Source organism: Dipodomys ordii, unplaced genomic scaffold (genome assembly GCF_000151885.1).
Source record: "Dipodomys ordii isolate 6190 unplaced genomic scaffold, Dord_2.0 Scaffold1, whole genome shotgun sequence".
Classification (NCBI taxonomy): Eukaryota; Metazoa; Chordata; class Mammalia; order Rodentia; family Heteromyidae; genus Dipodomys; species Dipodomys ordii.
The window spans coordinates 44,654,866-44,674,596 of NW_012267217.1; the positions used below are offsets into that span (position 1 = coordinate 44,654,866).

Here is a 19,731-nt window from a genome sequence, read left to right on the forward strand (position 1 = left end):
AAAAAAAAAAAGCCTTGGCTTTAATCCTCAGTACCATGCACAAACAAAAATAAAAATTGTCTTTATTTTTTTTTAAATCACAGACTTTAAAGAGGAGGAGAAAAATTGGTGAATTGAGGTTCATGTTTTCCTAGATGAAAAGACAATTCACGTGAAGAACATCACAGAAACCAAAAGTAAGAGTTATGTACTACTACAGCTTTGAAATAACTACTTAACCTTATTCATTCAAAGGTAAAAAGATGGGGGATAGAGATATTTATTTATAATTTATATATAATATATATTATATATATAATTTATATTTATAATTTATTTATAATTTCCCATGTGATTCTGAAAGCTTAAGTATATGTCAGAAGTTAATAAAACCAAATATTTTTTGGGGGTCAATTTCATGTTGAGTAAACTTGACATTAAACTATATAATTCTTTCAAAATTAATGTTATGAGAAGGAAGAGACAAGAATTAAAAATGAGTTTAAATATATTTGTCTAAACTAAATGTTCTCAAAGAAGTTTTGTTATAGCCTGATGATAGTTTTTTTTAGTCTAACTTCATTCTTTAATCCATTAAAATTAATGCAGAAGATTGGAGGAAGATGGAAGCTAAACAAGCTCTCGCATAGAAACCAGTTTTAGTGTTCCAGTGAACAGTCCTAGGCTAGAGAATCACACCAAGTGTGCCATCACAGTACACAAGAGTTTAGCCAGAGAGGAAAATCCAGGCAGTTTGGTCAAGGAGACAGATCTGAGCACTTGCCGGTAGTTGTGGTTGCTGCAGTGGCAGCACCTGCCACTGCTGCCATAAAACAGAGAAAGTCTGGGACAAAGACACCAGACACAGCATGTGAGCGGATTCTACTCACCACAAGTAAGAACTGACAAGGAGCAGAAATCTTCATCATGCTGATCAACAACCAGGGACTGCCCAGGAACTAAGAGTCTGGTGTAAGTAGAACCCTGACATCCTCACTCCTTCTCACGGAGCCGCAGTGGAAAGGCAGCTCCTCCCCCACCACCAGAGAAGATCTCCATCTTTGAAATGACAAAGGCTCAGCTGAGCATCTAGCTCCAACCCAGGCATTGGAAAAAAACAATTGAAGCCATTAGTACATCACTGGAACCTGACCAGACCTGACCTGCCAGGCTCAGCTCCACCTAGGGGAAAGTCACCCCGCCCACGCAGAGATAGCTCTGCCTCAGGAGGAGTGACTTTCTTCACTGGGTAAAGAGAGCCAGAGGCTGCCCCTCCCCACTGCAGCTTAGAAAAACAATTGAAATTCAGTATACATAAACCCTGAAAATGGGTCCAGGCTGGACTCTGTGACTGTCTCAGGAGCTAGCCTCTCAGGGAAAAGCTACTGATTGCTGATAGGCCTCAACCCTACCCAGAACCTAGCTTCATCCAAACTAGAGGAAATGGCCATATTCCTCTTTTGTGATACTCAAAGCAGATCTCCCTCCCACTGAACTAGCCTGGGAGGAGGATCACAAAGTCTTGGTTAAGGCAGAGCTGTCTGCCTGCTCAAACTGACTTAAGAAACCAATCAAGGGGCTGGGAAGTTGGCTCAGTAGTAGAGTGCTTGCCTTGTATGCATAAGGCCCTGGGTTTGATTCCTCAGCACCACATAAACAAAAAGAAAAAAGCTGGAAGTGGCTCTGTGGCTCAAGTGGTAGAGGGCTAGCCTTGAACTGAAGAGCTGAGGGACAGGGCCCAGGCCCAGAGTTCAGGCCCCACAACTGGAACCCCCCCCCAAAAAAAAAGAAAGAAAGAAAGAAAAAACCAATCAAGCCACAGGAAAACCATACACCACAAGCAGACCAGAGACTCCACCAAGAGACTGGTTACTGGGGAGATATACGATCTCCCCCTCCCCCACCCAAATCAAAGAACTGTATTTTCTACCTATTTATTATTATTACTTAAAATTGTTTTCTATTATTTTTTTCATAATTTTAGGAGTGTATGTGTGTGTGCTTTTTTTTTAAGCTTTTGACTTTTGGTCCTAATTTTTTTCTTTTCTCTTTCCTTCTTTTTTGCGTGACTTAATTGCTGTTCTGCTCATCCCCAGATATATACCCATTGTTGATTATTAGACCTTGTCCCTCATTGTGTATATACTTAATTCAGAAACTTATTACTCTTAGGCTTAACTTCTGTAATAGTAGTATTATTTCTTTATACCTATATAACTTTCAAGTATTCCAATTTTAAGAATTTTTATTTTTTATCTTTCCCCTCATCTCATCTTATCCTTTTCTTCTCTCAATACCATTTCTTTATACTTGCATAAGTTTTAAGTGTTTCATTTTTTAAATTTAAATGTTTGTTTTTCTATTTTTTCTTCTGTTTTTTAAATCTCTCTCTTATCATTCTGTCCTATCCATTTCCCTCTCTGAGATTAGGACTTGATTAAATTCACTCTCTTTTACTTCTCCACATCCCTCTAATCCTTTTTCCCCCAACAATTCTCCCTAAACCTAATATTTCTGCTTTTCTGAATCCCTCTTTGATGTTCTTAGACCATTAATCCATAGTTGTTTGATATTGAATAGATTGTATCTTGAACTAGATTGTATCTGCAGCCATTTTGACTTTGCAACTACAAGACTCTGATTGATGCTTGCCTTAATACACTGTTCTAGCACAAAATTGGTGTTACTTTCATACTAAATGGGCAGAACAAGCTGGAGAAACACAAGAAAAATGAGAAGTCTAGGTATCTCAGCTCCCACTCAGGATAATCAGGTGACAGAACAGTTAATAAATAATCCAGAGGAGAGTTCCCAAAAAGCTCTACAAACACTACTGGTAAATAAAGTGAGTGAAAAGATTGAAAACTTGCAAAGGACTCAGTGTGAGCATGATAGGGAATGAGACGAGGCAAACCAAAGATTAATACAGGAATTTCACGAGCATATGGAGGCTAACCAAAAATTACCACAGCAATCTCATGAGCATGAGGAAGCTACTCAACGATTAATATAGGAATTGTGTGAGCAGGCTGAGAACAGCCAGAGAGAAAGACAGGAATTGCATGAGCAGGCTGGGAACAGTCAAAGAGAAAAACAGGAATTGCCTAAGCGTGAGGAAGCTAATCAAAGAGTAATACAGGAATTGCATGAGTGGGTTGAAAATAAGCAAAGATCAATAGAGGCATTCACTGAATCCATAAACAGCTGATGGAATCCAAGGAGAACACAAAGGGAATACTGAATGGACCCTGTCAGAAGGAAAAAGAGTCCAAGGAAACCATAAACAATCAACTAAGTGGTTTGAGAATAAGCATTGAACTCCAACTTACGGAAGTAAAGAAGTTCATACAAGATCTAAAACAAAGCTCCAACAAAGAATTTGAAGCCATCAAAGCCAACCAATTAGAAGGAAAGGAAATAAAAAACAAAGGAGAAAGTCTTAACAGGAGGTTAAACCATGAAGAAGATCGAATCTTGGAGACTGAAGACAGACTAGATGTTATAGAGAAAGAACATGCAACTATCCAAGACAAATCCAAAAAATATGATAGATCTATGCAACATTTGGAAGACACCATCAGAAGGCCTAATCTGAGGATAATTGGTGTAGAGGAACACCTAGAGACAGAAGTTAATGGTCTAGGAAACTTATTTAACAGGATCCTAGCAGAGAACTTCTCAAACATACAAAAAGATAGGCCTATTCAGATACAAGAAGCTTTTAGAACCCCAAATAGACCAGACCAGAACAGGACATCCATCATCACATTATAATCTGCACAGGATCAATTCAACCAAGGAAAGGATACTTAAAGCTGTCAAGGAGAAAAGATCAATCACCTGTAAAGGGAAACCAATTAGAATAACCTCAAATTTGTCAGCAGAAAGAATTAAAGCAAGAGCCTGGAATGATGTATGCCACGCCCTAAAAACAAACAACTATCAACCAAGAATACTGTATCCAGCTAAACTTCCATAGCAAAGAAAAACTGAAACAATATATCTCCACCAAGCCAGGCATACAAAAGATACTTAAAGATGTCCTACACATAGAAAACCAACAAGACCACATAAAGGCCAAGAAACAACACCCAAACTGAGAATCCCAGCCCCCAAGAAGGTGGATAACATGGCAGGAACTACCAAACACCTCTCAGTCCTAACTCTCCACATTAATGGACTTCACTCTCCAATTAAGTGACATAGACTGTCTAGTTGGATTAAAAAGCAAGATCCTTCTATCTGCTGCCTTCTAGAGGCACACCTTGCCCATAAAAACAAACATATGCTGAAAGTGAAAGACTGGAATAAAATCTACCAAGCAAACGGGCCCCATAAACTCTCAATATGTAAAAATAAGAAAATGAAACAACTCAAAAATAAGGGGGAAAAGATCTAGACACACAGTTCATCACAGAAGATATAGAAGTGAAATGTTAGCTGCTGTGAGATGCTTACATTGCTTATCACTAAGGGAATGCAAGTATGATTCAATTTGTATGACAATTTAGAGAAAGTAGAACTACAGAGATGGTAAACAGACCAATGATCGCTAAGTTTTAGGACAGAAGTGAGGACTGAATTGATGAGGACACCGGGGACTAGTTTGTGAAGTAAACCCATTCTTCACGATGCTGAATAGTGGATACCTGGCAAAACACACATTCTCCTTAATAGATGCAAGTTTCAAATAGGTTTAAGAAATTGGGGGAGTCTCAGTATAGAATAGAGACTGTGTCCAAAGTCCCTGAATAATCTCAATAAAGAGAATATGCTAGATGGAATCTTGGAATACAAATAAGGCAATGCTAAACTGAGCACACCTGAATAAAACAAGGGTATTATTTAATAATAATGTAGCAAATTACTGTCCCTGAGCTTCTTCTGCTCAAGGCTAGTGCTCTACCACTTGCGCCACAATCTGACTTTCAGCCTTTTTTGAGTAGTTCATTGGAGATGAAAGTCTCACAGACTCCAGATGCTTTGGACTCATAAATGGTTATGTTGAACTGAAGCTCCGTTGTACATCTACTTAAAGGCAACTGAAAAATTAAAAACAATAGAATAAAAAGATATGAAATTGGGATTCCTAGCCTCTAAAACTGTGTGTGATACAGAGTTTTTGTTCTTGATTTTTTTAAAGAGTGCATGCTCAGTTTCCAAGCAGTCTAAAAATAGCTTTCATTATATTTAGATGACCTTGAATGTGGAGTATGCATATGCCAAGCATCCTCTTTCTAAATTATTCTATTCCTGAGTTTCCAGGGAAGTCCTGTTTTAACTATGGATGATCAAATATCTGTCCACACTAACTGATGTAATACAACCAAATTTAGAACTTTGCTAGTTTCTATGAATGGATGACATGAAGTATAGATAATGCTGAGAGAAATCTTCTTTGGTTGTCATGCAGCAGTCAGAAAGCCATTTATAAATCTAGAAATTTCATCTCAAAGTGGAGAAAAAAATGTAGTTATCTCTCTTTTCTGCACACAGCCACAACTTTTAAACTGAAAGAATCTTTGCATTTTTATAAAAATAGTAGCTACCATGCTGCTGCAGACTCTTGTTTCTACAACTCCTCTATGTGTCAGTTCCTGTCTCATACACGAGGGATTTAAGGGACTTATATGTTTGGTAAGGGAGAAAGAACCTATCCAGCTATGCAAAGAATGACTTTATACAAGATGAATTTAGAGCTGTCAAGGAGAGAAGCATCAGTCTCAGAGAGCAGCTTAGCAGACTGAATAGTTTGGAATGTCACAGAACTCTTCCCTGAGAAACAATGAGTTGCAATCAAAGAATGAGCAGGGCTGAGATCCGAGAGTTTCCAGCTCAAACCAGGAAGGTCCATGAGACTTTTAGCTCCAATTAACCTCCAGAAAGCTGTAAATGGAGGTGTGGCTCAAGTGGTAGAGCAACAGCCTTTACTAATAAAGCTAAGGGATCATGCCAGGTCCTAGTTTGAGGTCTAGTACCAGCATAAATTAGGTTTTTATATAAACAAATACATAAGGAAAGGACAGACTAGAGAATGGCATTGAAAGAGGATGCCAAAGACACAAACAGATACATGTACAATTACTCTCTGGCAGCAGGGCCACAAGACTCAGGGCCACTCAGAAGAAAGGTGTGGAGTTGAACTCAGAAAGCCATTTTCCTAGAAACGCTTGTTCTCTGCAAGGAGAAATCAAGTTTTTCTATGAATGAACTTAGTCGTTTTCTGAATGGAAAAGAGTAGCTACTGGAGACTAAAAGTTAGACACACTCAGAGCAGATTTATGCTCTTGCTTGGCCTGTGCCATGATGGGAATAGCTATGAAGAGCCTCAGTAAGGATAAAAGAAAAAGTTAAAACTCCCTTAAGCTGCCCAGGCAAGATGTGCAAAAGTTGGGCAGATTGAGTGGTTATGTCTGGTATGGTCCACTGGTCTGCTTATTTGATTGAATTTCTCAAAAGCACTGACTGCAAACAGTGGTCCTAGGTTTTCTATTTTAGGGAAATACATATGGGAGGAATCGAAAGTGATAGATCAAGGAAGTGTGGGCTTGACTGGAAGCAGTCACCCGGCACTTTCAGTGTCGATCATCTCCACCTACTACATTTATTTAGCTATTTACTTTATTCCTTTTCATTAGCTTTTCTGAGGCAAGATCTCACAGTGTACCCACAGGGTGACCTCACACTTGTTATTCTTCCCCTTCAGATTCTCATTCAGAATTGTTTTCCATAAAAAGAACTTAAGCACATTCATATTACTGTGATAATGGAGCTATGTGGCTCTCTAAAACTAAAAGAGGGTCAAAAGTGACACTTGATAGCTTCTTTAGACCTATTCTTCACCTGGAAATATGTGTCTTGAGATGAAATAGCACAATGACATTTTAATTATTGACTATTGACCCTACATTAAGGCAGAGAGCCCCCACAATTCTTAATCCACAGTTCTCTGTCAGTTTAAAAAATATTACCCAGAACTTTAGACATATTTAAATTTTTGTTAAATGGCTTAATTCTCTAATCCTAGCTAATAGTGAGGTGAAGGTTCAAGGTCAGCCTAAGGCATAAAGGTTTGCAAGACTACCTTAATCAAAGACTGGGTACGATGGTGCAGGCCTCTTAGTCCCACTATGTGAGCAGCATGATGGTTGGGTACATCCATCATGCTTTTAAATATGTGTGTATGTGTGTGTGTGTGTGTGTGTATGCATGTGTGTGTGTGTATTGTCTTTAAGTAGTTGTACAAAGGACTTGCCATTTATCAAAGCAATTTATGGATAAAATTCATCTTGATCAACGGTACCCTTTTCAACCTTCTCACCCACCTCTCTCAACTTATCCCTTCCTTTACTTATCTCAACTTTAAATAATGTATTAGATGTTTGCCACTTAACAAAGCAGTTTAAATGTACAATGCATCTTGATCTGTGTCAACATCTTCATCTCCTTCAGCCCACCTCTTCCTTTATATTTCTCAATTTTGTAGTATGCACAATGACTTCTTGCCTGCATCCTCATTCTTCTACCTCTCTTCCCATGGCCCCAACCTTTTCTCTTGCAAGTACCCATTTCCTGTTACATATTTTGTTGGGCTTTAATTTAGCCTTTTTAAAGAATATCATTCTTTTTGATGCATGAGTACAATTCATTGTGTATATATATCACATTTTCTTGATGCATTCATCCACTGATGGGCATTTCTATATCTTGGCTATAGTAAATAATGCTTCAATGAACATGATTGTTCTGGTAGCTTTCATGTGGCCTTGTTTGCTCTCTACTGGATAAATGCCCAGGAGTAGAATTGCTGGTTGATAGGGAAGCTCAATGTTTAGGTTTTTTGAGGACCCTCCATACTGCTTTCCAGAGTGGTTGAACAAGCTTACATTCTCACCAACGATGTAGTAGCATTCCCTCTTGACCATATCCCCACCAACATCTGTTATTATTAATTTTCTTGATATTAGCCATTCTAACTGGGGTGAGGTGGAATTTTAATGTTGTTTTTATTCGCATTTCCTTTATGGCCAGAGATATTGAACATTTCTTCATGTGTCTATTGGCCATTTTTTGCTGCTTCTCCTGAGAAGCCTCTCTTTAAGTCATTAACCCATTTATTCATTGGGTTGTTGTTTCTTTGAGGGTGGTTATTTCTTTGAGGAAAACTTTCTAAGATCCAGAATCACACAAATCAAAGAAAGACTAGATAAATGTGATTTCCTCAATCTTATAAGTTTCTGCATAGCAAAATACGTAGCTAACAAAGCTAAATAGAAAACCAACAGAATGGGAGATTTTTCACTAGGTATACATCAGACAAGGGTGTCATATCCAAAATATTCTTAGAGCTCCAAAAATTAAATTCCCCCAAAATAAACCCTCAGTGGAACAACAAACCAATTAATAAACGTACTAATGCCTTTTGACTCTTATCCTCAACAATACAAGGAAACAGGAGACTGCAGTACAGGCTCTTCCAAGCAAAAAGCTAAACTCTATCTTGAAAATAACCAATGCAAAAAATGTCTGGAAGTATAGCTCAAATACTAGAATTTTTGACTTGAAAGCACAAGACTCTGGGTCCAATTTTGGTACTTCAACAAAGAGACATTTTCCAAGGGCCTGGCCTATCAGAAGTTATTAAATACATAAAACAAAGTTCCCAAACTGTTAAAAGGATGATTTAGTTTCTTCTCTTTTGAGAAGTTTGATATTGTATGAATTACTTTAAAAGAATGCCCATCATGACTATTTTATAGTGAGCACAGATCATTGATTTTTTTGTCATTGATAATATTTTAATGAATAGATCCTGAACTGTGTTCCTCAAATGCAGATGACCTGGGCAAGCTCCTAGCGGCACATCTATCAGGGAAAACTCTGGCTTCTTTCTTTCTGAGGTAGCCTGACAATTGCTGCAGGAATGTTAAGTGTAGTTGCTTTGGCTTACTAAAAGGACACAGGGATTTCACATTGTTGTTGACCTGTATTTTCTTAAAATAATAAGCAAAGCCTGCCTTAAAGCATTCAGTGCATAAAATTCTTTCCCTTCTAAAAAGGCTTCCTTTCCTACTAATCAGGAAAATGGTATTTTCAATGTGAAGATTAAAAGCAAACTCTAACTGACGCATGTAAGAATGAGGAGAGAATGACTAAGAGGCTGAAAGGATACGCGAGATCCCACTTCCAGAAAAATCAATGAACCACAGAAAAGGGCAGCTGCTGTGGACCTGCTGTGAGAAAGAGCAGGATTGGCAGGAAGCTGGAACCAGGGCCTGAGACAACATGATTTGCAAGTCTGAGCTCTTGAAATCGGCCGTGGAGCAACTGAAAATAGACATTAGCCAGTGGTTATCCCTCTGCATCGTTTTCTTTCTGCTTGTTATGCTTTATTGAGGAGTAAAGTAGAATCAAAATATATTTCTTTTTAGGAAATCTATGGTTTTCAGAAAACATAACTTACAACCACGGTAATAAAGTTTCTTCAAAGTATGGAAACAAGCCTGGGGTTTCATTACTATGCTGATGTTTAAGAAGAATATTGCGGCCTTAGATCCCTTCTGCCCTCGTGCATCAGACACATAGGGTCCAGCAACCAATACCTTCACCTTCACCCTTATGTGCTTGACCTCATCTTCTTGCTCACCCCTCAGTGATGAGATAGAGATGAATTTGCTAACAAAATTGAAAGTCCTCCCTGGTGAATACTTTGATTGCAGTGAATTTCTAAGAAGGCTTCTGAATGCAAGACATGAACAAATCACATCACAGGGGCATTAGCGATGTGTAGGGCACAAGAACTCCAAAGTATGAGGCAATGGGTGAATCTTTTACCCATCTTATGTATTAGACTCACTTGCTAGATCTTAATTTTCAGAGAAAAAAAATTTCTTGAACAATTAGCATACACAAAAAATGTGAAAGGGGAAAAGGTGAATATAGTCAAATTTCTTTATGTAGAAACATGAAACAATGAACCTTGCTGATTGGTTTGGGAGGTGGGGAGAATGAGATGAAAGAGAGGAAGACGGTGGTGGTGGAGGTTCTGATAAAACTATATTGTATGCATATATGGACATGTCAAAATGAAAAGGAAGGAAGGAGTGGGTGAGAAAGTTGATAGGAGTAACACTGATCCAGATGCATCGTACTTAAAACTGCTTTGTTAATGACAATTCCTTTGTACAGCTACTTAAAGATAAGGGTTTTTTTTTAAGAATATATAGTTAGTTGACAAAAGATGGTTGGATGCAACAAAATTTCTGGAAGAGACAATGAGATAGCTAAAGTTCCTATAAATTGAGTTGGCCATTGAGTGAATGAAGGGGTGAGCCAGGCCTGTGGAGAATTCAGGTAGGATTGTCCTGTTGCCACAAAGTTGAATAGAATGTGGAATTGATGACTGCATTGGTTCATGTCCAGTTTGTTTTCATTTTTTATTTTTTTATTTTTTCCATTTCCTGGAGTTTATTTATTGTAAAAATGTTATAGAGGGGTTAGTAACATGAGCAAGGTAATGAGTACACTTCCTATTGAGCATTGTTGCCTCCTCCTTTGTTTTCCCCCTGCCATCCCTTCATGCCCAGCTTTTACAAATTTTTTATTGTTATTATAAAGGTGATGTACAGAGCAGTTACACAAGTAAAGAATACATTTCTCTTTGGACAATGTCAGCTCTTCCTTCTCTCTATTTCTACTTTTTGGTATCTGTTTTCTTCTTTTCGGTATCTATCTTCTTCCTTTATTTCAGATTCAATTACTATCCTGTGAATATGATTCTTATCACATAGATCATATTAGACAAAAGGCAATGTAAATGGACCTGAGTCCATTAATATTTTCAGTACAGGGAGAAAACTATTATTACCGGACTTTAGTTTCCCCATGTTTTGATAGCAGGCTACTAACATTTTGTACCTCCCTCAATCTCAAAGGCAAGCCTTTTATTTTTTTCCTTTTTCTAAGTAATAACATAGGAAATTGTATATAAGTATCATTATTTTCCCACTGTGGCTGCTCTGATGTTGCCCAGTACCTCTCATTTCCATTTTCTGGTGGACTCCAATGGTTTTATTTCCCGGATGACCACTCCACTTGCCATCTTAAGGTATTCACCAAACTGGCACTAATTGTAGCACATTTCCTGCCTGTTCTCAGAGACTCAATTCTACTCCTGTTATTAAGTAAATAACAGAGCTTTTCATTCATATACTGCGTTTAAAGTTCCTAGTGGATGGCCTCCAAGGCTTTTAGTATAATTTCCAATCTAAAATGTCTATGAAGATACAGCTTTTAAACAGATCTATTTAACAAATGTGTCGGATTTTTTTTCTAAGTGATGGATGAAGATAACCTGCTAGTCTGGAAGTGCATGAAAATATTTCCTTCAGCCTTTATGAACAGCCTTTCCAAAGCCATTTTCAAGGCAGAGGTAAAACAAATCAGAGCTCAATTAAGAAAATTAATCAATGTAGCAAACTTGAACTATAACAGTGTGCCTCAGTGATGTGTTAGGTGTGGACAATAGAATTTATTATCTGATCCAAAGAGACAAAGATTTGATTTACTTGGTTTATCAAATTTATGATTTGTCCCACAGAGACCTGGGTACCTGCTTCCTTCTAGGTCTTAGATCAATTTCTCTTGAGTGGTTGATGGCCATAGAATTTATAAGTAGTTAATGTATTTGGTACTTAGAATATGACTTTTTAAGAATTATGATTCTTATATTACTCTAATATGTCACATATACTTGTACACACATGTATATACATATATAGACAGAGATAGATAGGTAGGTAGGTAGATAAATATATAGATATAGATAGATAGATATGTGACAGGTGTTTTTTTCTTCAATAATGATCTCTAAAATGGCAGAATCATGCTAGCATCTACGGAATATGGTACAAACACACCAAAGAGAATTAATCAATACTGATTAGTAGTACTCTCATATGCCAAAAGAAAGACATTGGAAAGTCATGTCACCATCCTGGGCTTTGAGTTATCCTTTCACTAAATTGTAGGGCTGGATTAGATTGTCTTTAAGAGTCTTTTCAGCTGGGAAATATTGAGTTTCAAATCTTTCTTTCTGGGTATCATAAAACATAATGCATGGACTTAATTGACTTAAAATTTAGAGAAAAATAAACACTTTGTTAAAAGTATATGGAGGAAATTAAACATGTTGCCTTAATTATCCATGAATGCCTCATGGTTATATAGAGTCTGGAGGGGAAAAACGAAATATGGTCTATGCAAATAGTTGAAATACGTTTCCACTCAATTAAGCTTGTTCCTGCCTGCATAGCTTAGCAAGCAACCACCTGCTGAGGAACTTGCTGAATATGTGTGTACAGGCTGTCTCCTCTTTTAATATTTGTTTTGTCAGTATCATTCCTGAAAAAAATCTTCTTTTCAACATAGGAAGTTAGACCTTCATCACATAACCTGTTGTTAACAGAACATTTAAAAGATAATTCCCACCACTGAAAATTCTCATCTGACACATTTTGAATTTAATGTGGCAGTTAGTTCTAAAGCTATACTGGTCTCTTCCACTAGCTGGCTGATGACAAAAGGATTTGAGATGTCCAGACATTTTCTTTCATGAAGTTATTATAAAATTATTCTGAAAATTGGCAAGTATAAATAATAAGTATAACTGACTTGTACTTACAAGCCTGTAGCCTTTTTCATACCTCACACTTGATTTTAAAATGTCTAGTATGTGTTAATTAAATGAAAATACTCTTAAAGTTCTAATCTTAGGAGATCTGTCAGATTTTGTACATGTGGCCAGTGATACTTTGTCTACTTTTTAAAAGTAAGCATAATGAAGCAGGGTGCTCGTGGCTCATGCCTGTAATCCTAGCTACTCTGGAGGCTGAGATCTAAGGATTGTGGTTCATAGCCAGCCTGGGCAGGAAAGTCTGTGAGACTCTTTATCTTCAATAAACCACCAGAAAACTGGAAGTGGTGCTATGGCTCAAATGATAGAGCCCTAGCCTTCAGCTGAAGAACTTGGGGACAGCTCCCAGGCTCAGAGTTCAAGCCCCACCACCCACAAAAATAAAGGAAAAAAGAAAAAAAAGAAATGAAACGAAAAGAAATAAGCATAATGTAACTCTTTAAAGAATTAAATACTCTAGAGGTGAGATAGTTAAAATGTAGCTATGAGAAATAACAGACTTGAACAATGGCAAAACCTTTATTCTTAGAAATGCACGAAATTTGAGATAAAATGCATAAATGATTTAGACAAATATCTCAAAAATGATAGCTTCATTTAAATGGGCCCTTTATACTATAAAGCAAAAAGCCTTTTTGTGCTTAACCCAGGGAGTTTAATCTTGTGATTCTATAACTAGCAAGAAAAATAAAGAAAACAAAACATTTATTCAATCCATTTGTTTGATAAAACAACACATGAGTTATCTACAAAACAAAGGCATTATGGAAGAACATGAGACGGATGTAATACTTCTGCAACTATTTCCAGGAAATAGGTAGGCTCTGCCTCATTTTTTTGTCTTTGAGATTTCAGAAATGTTTGGAAGTTAGGACTCAAAACCCTGCCAGAGGTCACCAATAACTGGGCTGAAGTGTGTAGAATACTGCTATAACTTCTTGACATATCTAAGTGTAAGACCACATGCTGGCATATATCTGAGGACACTTGTTTGTTAACTCCAAAATACTGGCCAAGCCGGGTGCCATGTCTCACGCCTGTAATCCTAGCTACTCAGGAGGCTGAGATCTGAGGATCGCAGTTCAAAGCCAGCCCAGGCAGAAAGTCTGTGAGACTCTGATCTCCAATAAACGAAGCAGTAGAGTGCTAGCCTTGAGCTGAAGAGTGCAGGGACAGCACCCAGGCCCAGAGTTCAAGCCCCACGACCAACAACAACAACAAAAAAACAAACAAACAAAATACTGGCCAAAACTATGTGAAGAAACAGAAAACATTTTCATTTATACTTCAAGTTTAGCATTCTTTTAATCCTTTAGTTTACATCTCCAGATGCTTTTTTGTCAATAGTTGATTTACATATTTTCTTTGTGTATATGCAATGCAAATATTTTTATTCTATTGAAGTGTTTGAATTTTGATTTCCTTTTCTCTTAGAATGTATTCTTTATTTTCTACTTAGTCCATCTCTGTTTTCTATTCAATCCTTCTCTATTAGGAAATGAGTTGAGAATACAGTTGTATGTCCTCTGTGAGCTCCACTGTGAATGCGTGGTAGTGAGTGGGGGCAGGAAGGGGTACTAGTAATTTTTAATTATTATCATTCATTTGAGCAGAATCCTTATTTTCCCTACCTCATATCTTTTTGTTTTTCTTCATCATAAGATCTGTAATGGTTTACCCTACTTCAATACCAAAGACACCCTCTTCTCCTTCCAAAGCAGACTATAGGACTCCTTTCTTAAGTTCTATAACTTCCTAATGTTCATGTTCTTGCTTTGTCCAATGATCTGTCATACCCAGCCCCTTTGCAGCATTTTCTTGACAAGAATTGGACTCTGTCTTTTTGGATGGTTAATTATATCTATGATTCACCATCATCCCCAACCTAAGGCTTTTCTACATCAGATTCTTGTTTTTGAAGCATTCTTCATATTTCCTGAGAACATTTTGTTTCAGCTATGGAAGGTATCTGCTAGTACTGTACATTCTAGTCACTGTTCAAAAAAGTCATTTATTTTTGCTCCTAGATTTGTGGAGAATTAGGCTTTGGATCATTTGTTTGCTTTGGTGGTTGCTGTTGTTGTTTACAGATAATGAAGAATATGTGGAGATATTTGCATTTAAGTAACACCATATGGTAAAGTGGGAGTTCAACTGAGAATTTTAAAGAAACTCAACACAATCTATTAATATTTCTTTCTTTACATTCTCACCTTACAATCACACTGAACCAATTTTGAGATAAGTCTATAATTTCCCCATTCTTATTCAAAGAATAAGGCCGTATTTGAAAATTGTAACTTTGTCTTCTGCCCTACAGATAAAAATCCATATATCTCCTATTGCCTCTTTTTCTTGTGGGCTCAAAATTGGACGTTTCACTTTATCTATAGCATCTGTTTTAGAATGTTGACCTGAAGAACAGATTTTTTTCATACCTGCTTTGTATAATCTGCATTTTACAACTGTTGTCTGTGAAACTATTTTCTACTATTAGTATGAATGTCATGTCTTTGTTTAAATAATAAATAGCTCTTACACTAAATACAAAAATAGACAGCAAGTTTTTAACTAAAGAGATGAGTGGTGGACAAGTGCTTCTGTTAGTCATTGGTTTCAAATAATTAATGCTCACATAACAACACTTTGTGTTTATTTACCTATCGCACATGGGACCCTCAGTGTCAGAGCATTGCAACTGCCATTTTAATCTTCATAAGACAAATTTAATTCCAGAATTTCACTTTACAGCACATCATTTAGAATAGAAATGTAAGGAGTTGGCTTTAGCTATTTTAGTCTCAAGAATTCTTAAAATATTTCAGGAAGGAATACAGAAACCAGGAAATTCATTGCTGGAGTCTTGTCTTGGGACCAGATAGCTTCCATCTGGATCAAAAGGTTCAACTAACAAAACAGCCAAAGGAAAAAGTAGATTTTATCAAATCATTCTGGAAAACATGCTATAAACTCCTAGGAAAAAGTAGTTTGGAAATCCTGGTGATCCAAGTGTTCATATTTTCTTGCCAACAATATACTTAGCAATGCATCCTTTATTTAACAGTAGCTCAACTTCATTACCACCATTGTTTTCTAAAAGACTGATTTCCCCTCTCCCCCAAGAGCTTGGAGGAAAAGTATGAATTCGTTAGTAAATCTTTTGGGAAAGAGAGGATAGAAATAGATTGTATTCCTGCTAAGATCTGTGTCTGATATTTTTCATACTATTTTCTTTCATTTACTCATACAAGGAAACAAATCAGATATTTTCCATGGTTCCTGACTATTACAAGCACTGGGGATCTATCATGGTGGTTCAATGCTTGCTGTGCAGTCATCAGGTCTTGGTTTCAACCCCCAGCCCTTCAGGGAAAAAAATTGCTAGCAATATATAGGGTGATGTTATTTATTTTCAGTGTCCTTAAAACCCTTACTCACAAAAGAAATCTGCTTAGTACAGACAGAACTTTATAGTTTAAAAGAATGGGAGTATAGTGGAAAGTTTAATGACATCATGATTAACTGTATTAATCATCAATTGCATGCAAGGCAAGCACTCTACCACTGAGCCACCTTCCCAGTCACAACCCAATTACTTTTAAAAAGAAACAAATCAATGGTTCATTCATTAATGAATGGTTCATTTCAAATGATAAGAGGAAAAAACTATTTAGTAATCTTTAATATGGAGCCAGTTTGAAATCTACATCTAGGTCAAACTGAATTTGTCAAAGCCCTTTTGAGCACATCTCTTTGCTAGTTCAGAGATTTTCTTGGGCCCATGTTCACAGGCAGATTCCTGCTTCTCCAGAACCTTCCATGTGAAATTTCTCTCTTTGTTCTCTGTGGTATGTTAGCAGGTTCCAACTGTGCCAGACTGAAAGGCTATTAGGCCTCTCTGTCTGTCTCAGAAAGTTATGATGGGGGGGGGCATGGAAAGAGGTCTCTTAGTCACTGTTGATGGGAATGCAAACTAGTCCAGCCACTATGGAAATCAGTATGGAGATTCCTAAGTAATTAAATCAAGCTTTTATAGGATCTATGTAAACAGATCCCAGGTAGACACCCAAAATAATCAAAGTCATCTTAATGTACAGATACCTGCATATTCATGTTAATGTTCTTAAAATATACAGTAGGTAAGTATAAAATCAAGTGACCATCAACAGGTAGCATATATACATATATATATGACATGTGTATATATGACACACAATTTTTTATTCAACCACAAAGAATAAAATCATATTGCTTTCAATAAAGTAAATGGAACTAAAGATCACTATTCTAAGTGAAGTATGCCAGACTTGCAAAGACAATTATTAAATAATTTCTCTCATTTGTGTTAGCTAAGGAAATATAAAACAAAAAACATGACAATAAAACAAGATCATAAAGGTCAAAAGAACACTACTAGGTAGGTGAGAAGGGAAGTAGAAAAGAGGAAGAGAAAAGGGTGAAGCAAGGAGGGGAGATAAGAAAGAGAATAAAGAGAAAGAATAAGAAAGAGTAACAGAAGATATATGAAATCAAAGTCTAACATATATTTATATATCATGTATGGAAATATTATGATGAAAAACCTTACTAGGTACAATTTTATATGTGCTAACAAAAATGATTTTCCTCTTTACTTAGAAATAGCTATCTGTTTCAGGAAACTCGACACAATGATGCTAGTAACATGATATTACTATGTATACATAGTAATATGAAGTAATAAAATCCCACTTTCCAATTAAATTTGGTAAAAAAAAACAATAAAGTAAAAATAATAATAGCTGAATTCGGAGCAAATCAGTAGCATCTGTCCTCTTCCTTTGCTCTGAGCAGCCCCCGTGTATTTCTAAGAAATTCCTGCCATTTTCCAACACAGTGTACAAACGACCTCGTTCATAGTGGAGAAGCTAAGAGTAGCCTGGACTGTCGAGGAAAGGTTTCCAAACTCCAAGAGTCAGAATCCGAACTAGACAGCAACCAGAATTTGCTTCCAGGCTGCGAAAGTAGACAAATTAGAAAGAAGATGAAGCAAGAGTTTGGGCTGTCAATGATGGTTGCAGCTGTACTTGCACTGAGAGGGCCCTGGTCTGCCTGGGCTGGGTTTCAGGCAGATATGAAATGAAGCCTTGCTTGGGTCCAACCTCCTGTGGCTCGACTGCTGATAGACACCACTGAGGACACGAAGTGATGGATGGAGAGGTTCTCTCAGAGGAAGGTTCAACACCCTCCCCGCCACCCCCATGGAGAGGGACAGCCATTCCCCAGTTACACACGGTCACAATCCCAGTGCCTGGGCCTCACATCTGCCCACTACCCTGACTCTACAGAAAAAGGCCTCACTGTGACATTTCAACTGATAAAGGATTTCATTTCAGCGAGTAACTGCATCTTTGCTCTAATCCTAATTTCCTAAATGGGTTCTATTTACAGCCCCCCACACCCCCAGAGGCTAGTGTTTAACCAGGTCATCAATTCGAAAGCTCTGGAACATGTAAGAGAGAACATACAATACCCCCACCGCCCCACCCCCGCCTCCCAAACATCACTATGGTCATTCTATAGAAAAGAGACAGAGAAAAGTGCCCTTGCTCCCCCGAGGGCCCCTTTTGTGCTGTTCCTGCCAACGCAGCAGCCCTCCTGCTATATAGACGGCCACGCTGCGCTGCGGACACACACAGCTCAACCTCACAGCCGCCTCCACCAGCCATGGGCAAGGTGAGTCCAAAGGGCGCCCGGCCGGGAGGGGACCCTGCTGCCCACCGGGCCCCGGGCAGAGCCCCCTGCAGCGCAGGCGTCTGAGCCCCGGCCTGGCCTCGCCTTGCAGATCACCTTCTACGAGGACCGCGGCTTCCAGGGCCGCCACTACGAGTGCAGCAGCGACCACTCCAACCTGCAGCCCTACTTCAGCCGCTGCAACTCGGTGCGCGTGGACAGCGGCTGCTGGATGCTCTATGAGCAGCCCAACTACCAGGGCTGCCAGTACTTCCTGCGGCGGGGCGACTACCCCGACTACCAGCAGTGGATGGGCCTCAGCGACTCCATCCGCTCCTGCCGCCTCATCCCCTACGTGAGTCCCCTTCCCCGTCCCTCCAGGGTCCCCAGGCACGTCCAAGGGCCTCGCGACCATCCATCCCCAAGGTTTCTTCCCCCTGGAAAAGGCCGGGGGGGGGGGGAGCCGAGCTCTTCGTGGCTAGATCCCGTCCCCTGGTGCTGTGCCCAGTGTCCGGGCCCCGGGGATGGACGGACGGACGGACGGCTGCTGGCTGTCCCTGGGCCGGAGGCAGCTTGGGCCACACTGCCTTTCCCGGGGTCACCTGCCCCATGGGGCTAAGGAGAACGGTGAGGAGTCCCCGCAGTCCTGACCGGGTGGAAGGGGGTTACCTGACACTGGCCGGCCGGGCCAGTCTCCCCCAGCACTGACCATTGTTATGGAGATCAGGGCGTCTCCGGGCTGGTTCCCAGGGCTCCCCAGCGCCCGCAGCGGCCCTGCACCGAGCTGCGCTGGGATCAGAAACCTCCAGCCCTGAAATGGGAAGTTCAGCCCGGGGCAGCCGCCTGGCCTTGAGTCCCGACCTGCGAGCCCAGGCCGGGCTGGGCCTTGGCTGCGCCCCAGAGCCCGGCGGGCTGCTGTTTGGGCCGCTCCGCGCGCGGCAGGCCGCGGACACCGACCCAGCCCCACACCCGCGAGGCCCCTCGCAGCGCCCGACCCCGCGGAAGAGGGGACAGGGAAGCCTAGCAGCCGGGCCCGCCCCTCCGACGGGGTCACCGTGAGCCTCCTCCCTGCAGAGCAAAGGCTCTGGGGCCTGGGGCGTCCGCCGGGCCGCGCACCCCCGACGGGAGCGGCGGGCCGGGTGGGCGGCGCTGGGCTGGAAGCGTCCGACTCCGGTTCGAGCTTCCCCGCAGCCCTCGGGCTATGAAAGGCACCACCAGGGCAGCGCACGAGCGGCGCCGAGCGGGGCCGGGTGTAGACGGGGTGCGGGAGGGACGGTGGGGCGCGCTCCTGCCTCTCAGGGCGCACGGCCCGCGCGGCCGGGGTCCCGAGGCCCCCCTCGGGGGAG

The 19,731-nt window shown here is 39.9% G+C and overlaps 1 protein-coding gene across 1 annotated transcript in view; it reads left to right on the forward strand.

Annotated features, from left to right (window-relative positions):
* Positions 1-19,731, forward strand: part of LOC105986074 (gamma-crystallin E) — a 54,685-nt gene that overhangs the window by 34,476 nt on the left and 478 nt on the right. Inside the window, exons 2-4 of the mRNA XM_013016855.1 lie at positions 17,550-17,735; positions 18,236-18,388; positions 18,498-18,740. Of these exons, the coding sequence (XP_012872309.1) occupies positions 17,550-17,735; positions 18,236-18,388; positions 18,498-18,740 (582 nt within the window). The remainder of the gene's footprint in view (positions 1-17,549; positions 17,736-18,235; positions 18,389-18,497; positions 18,741-19,731) is intronic.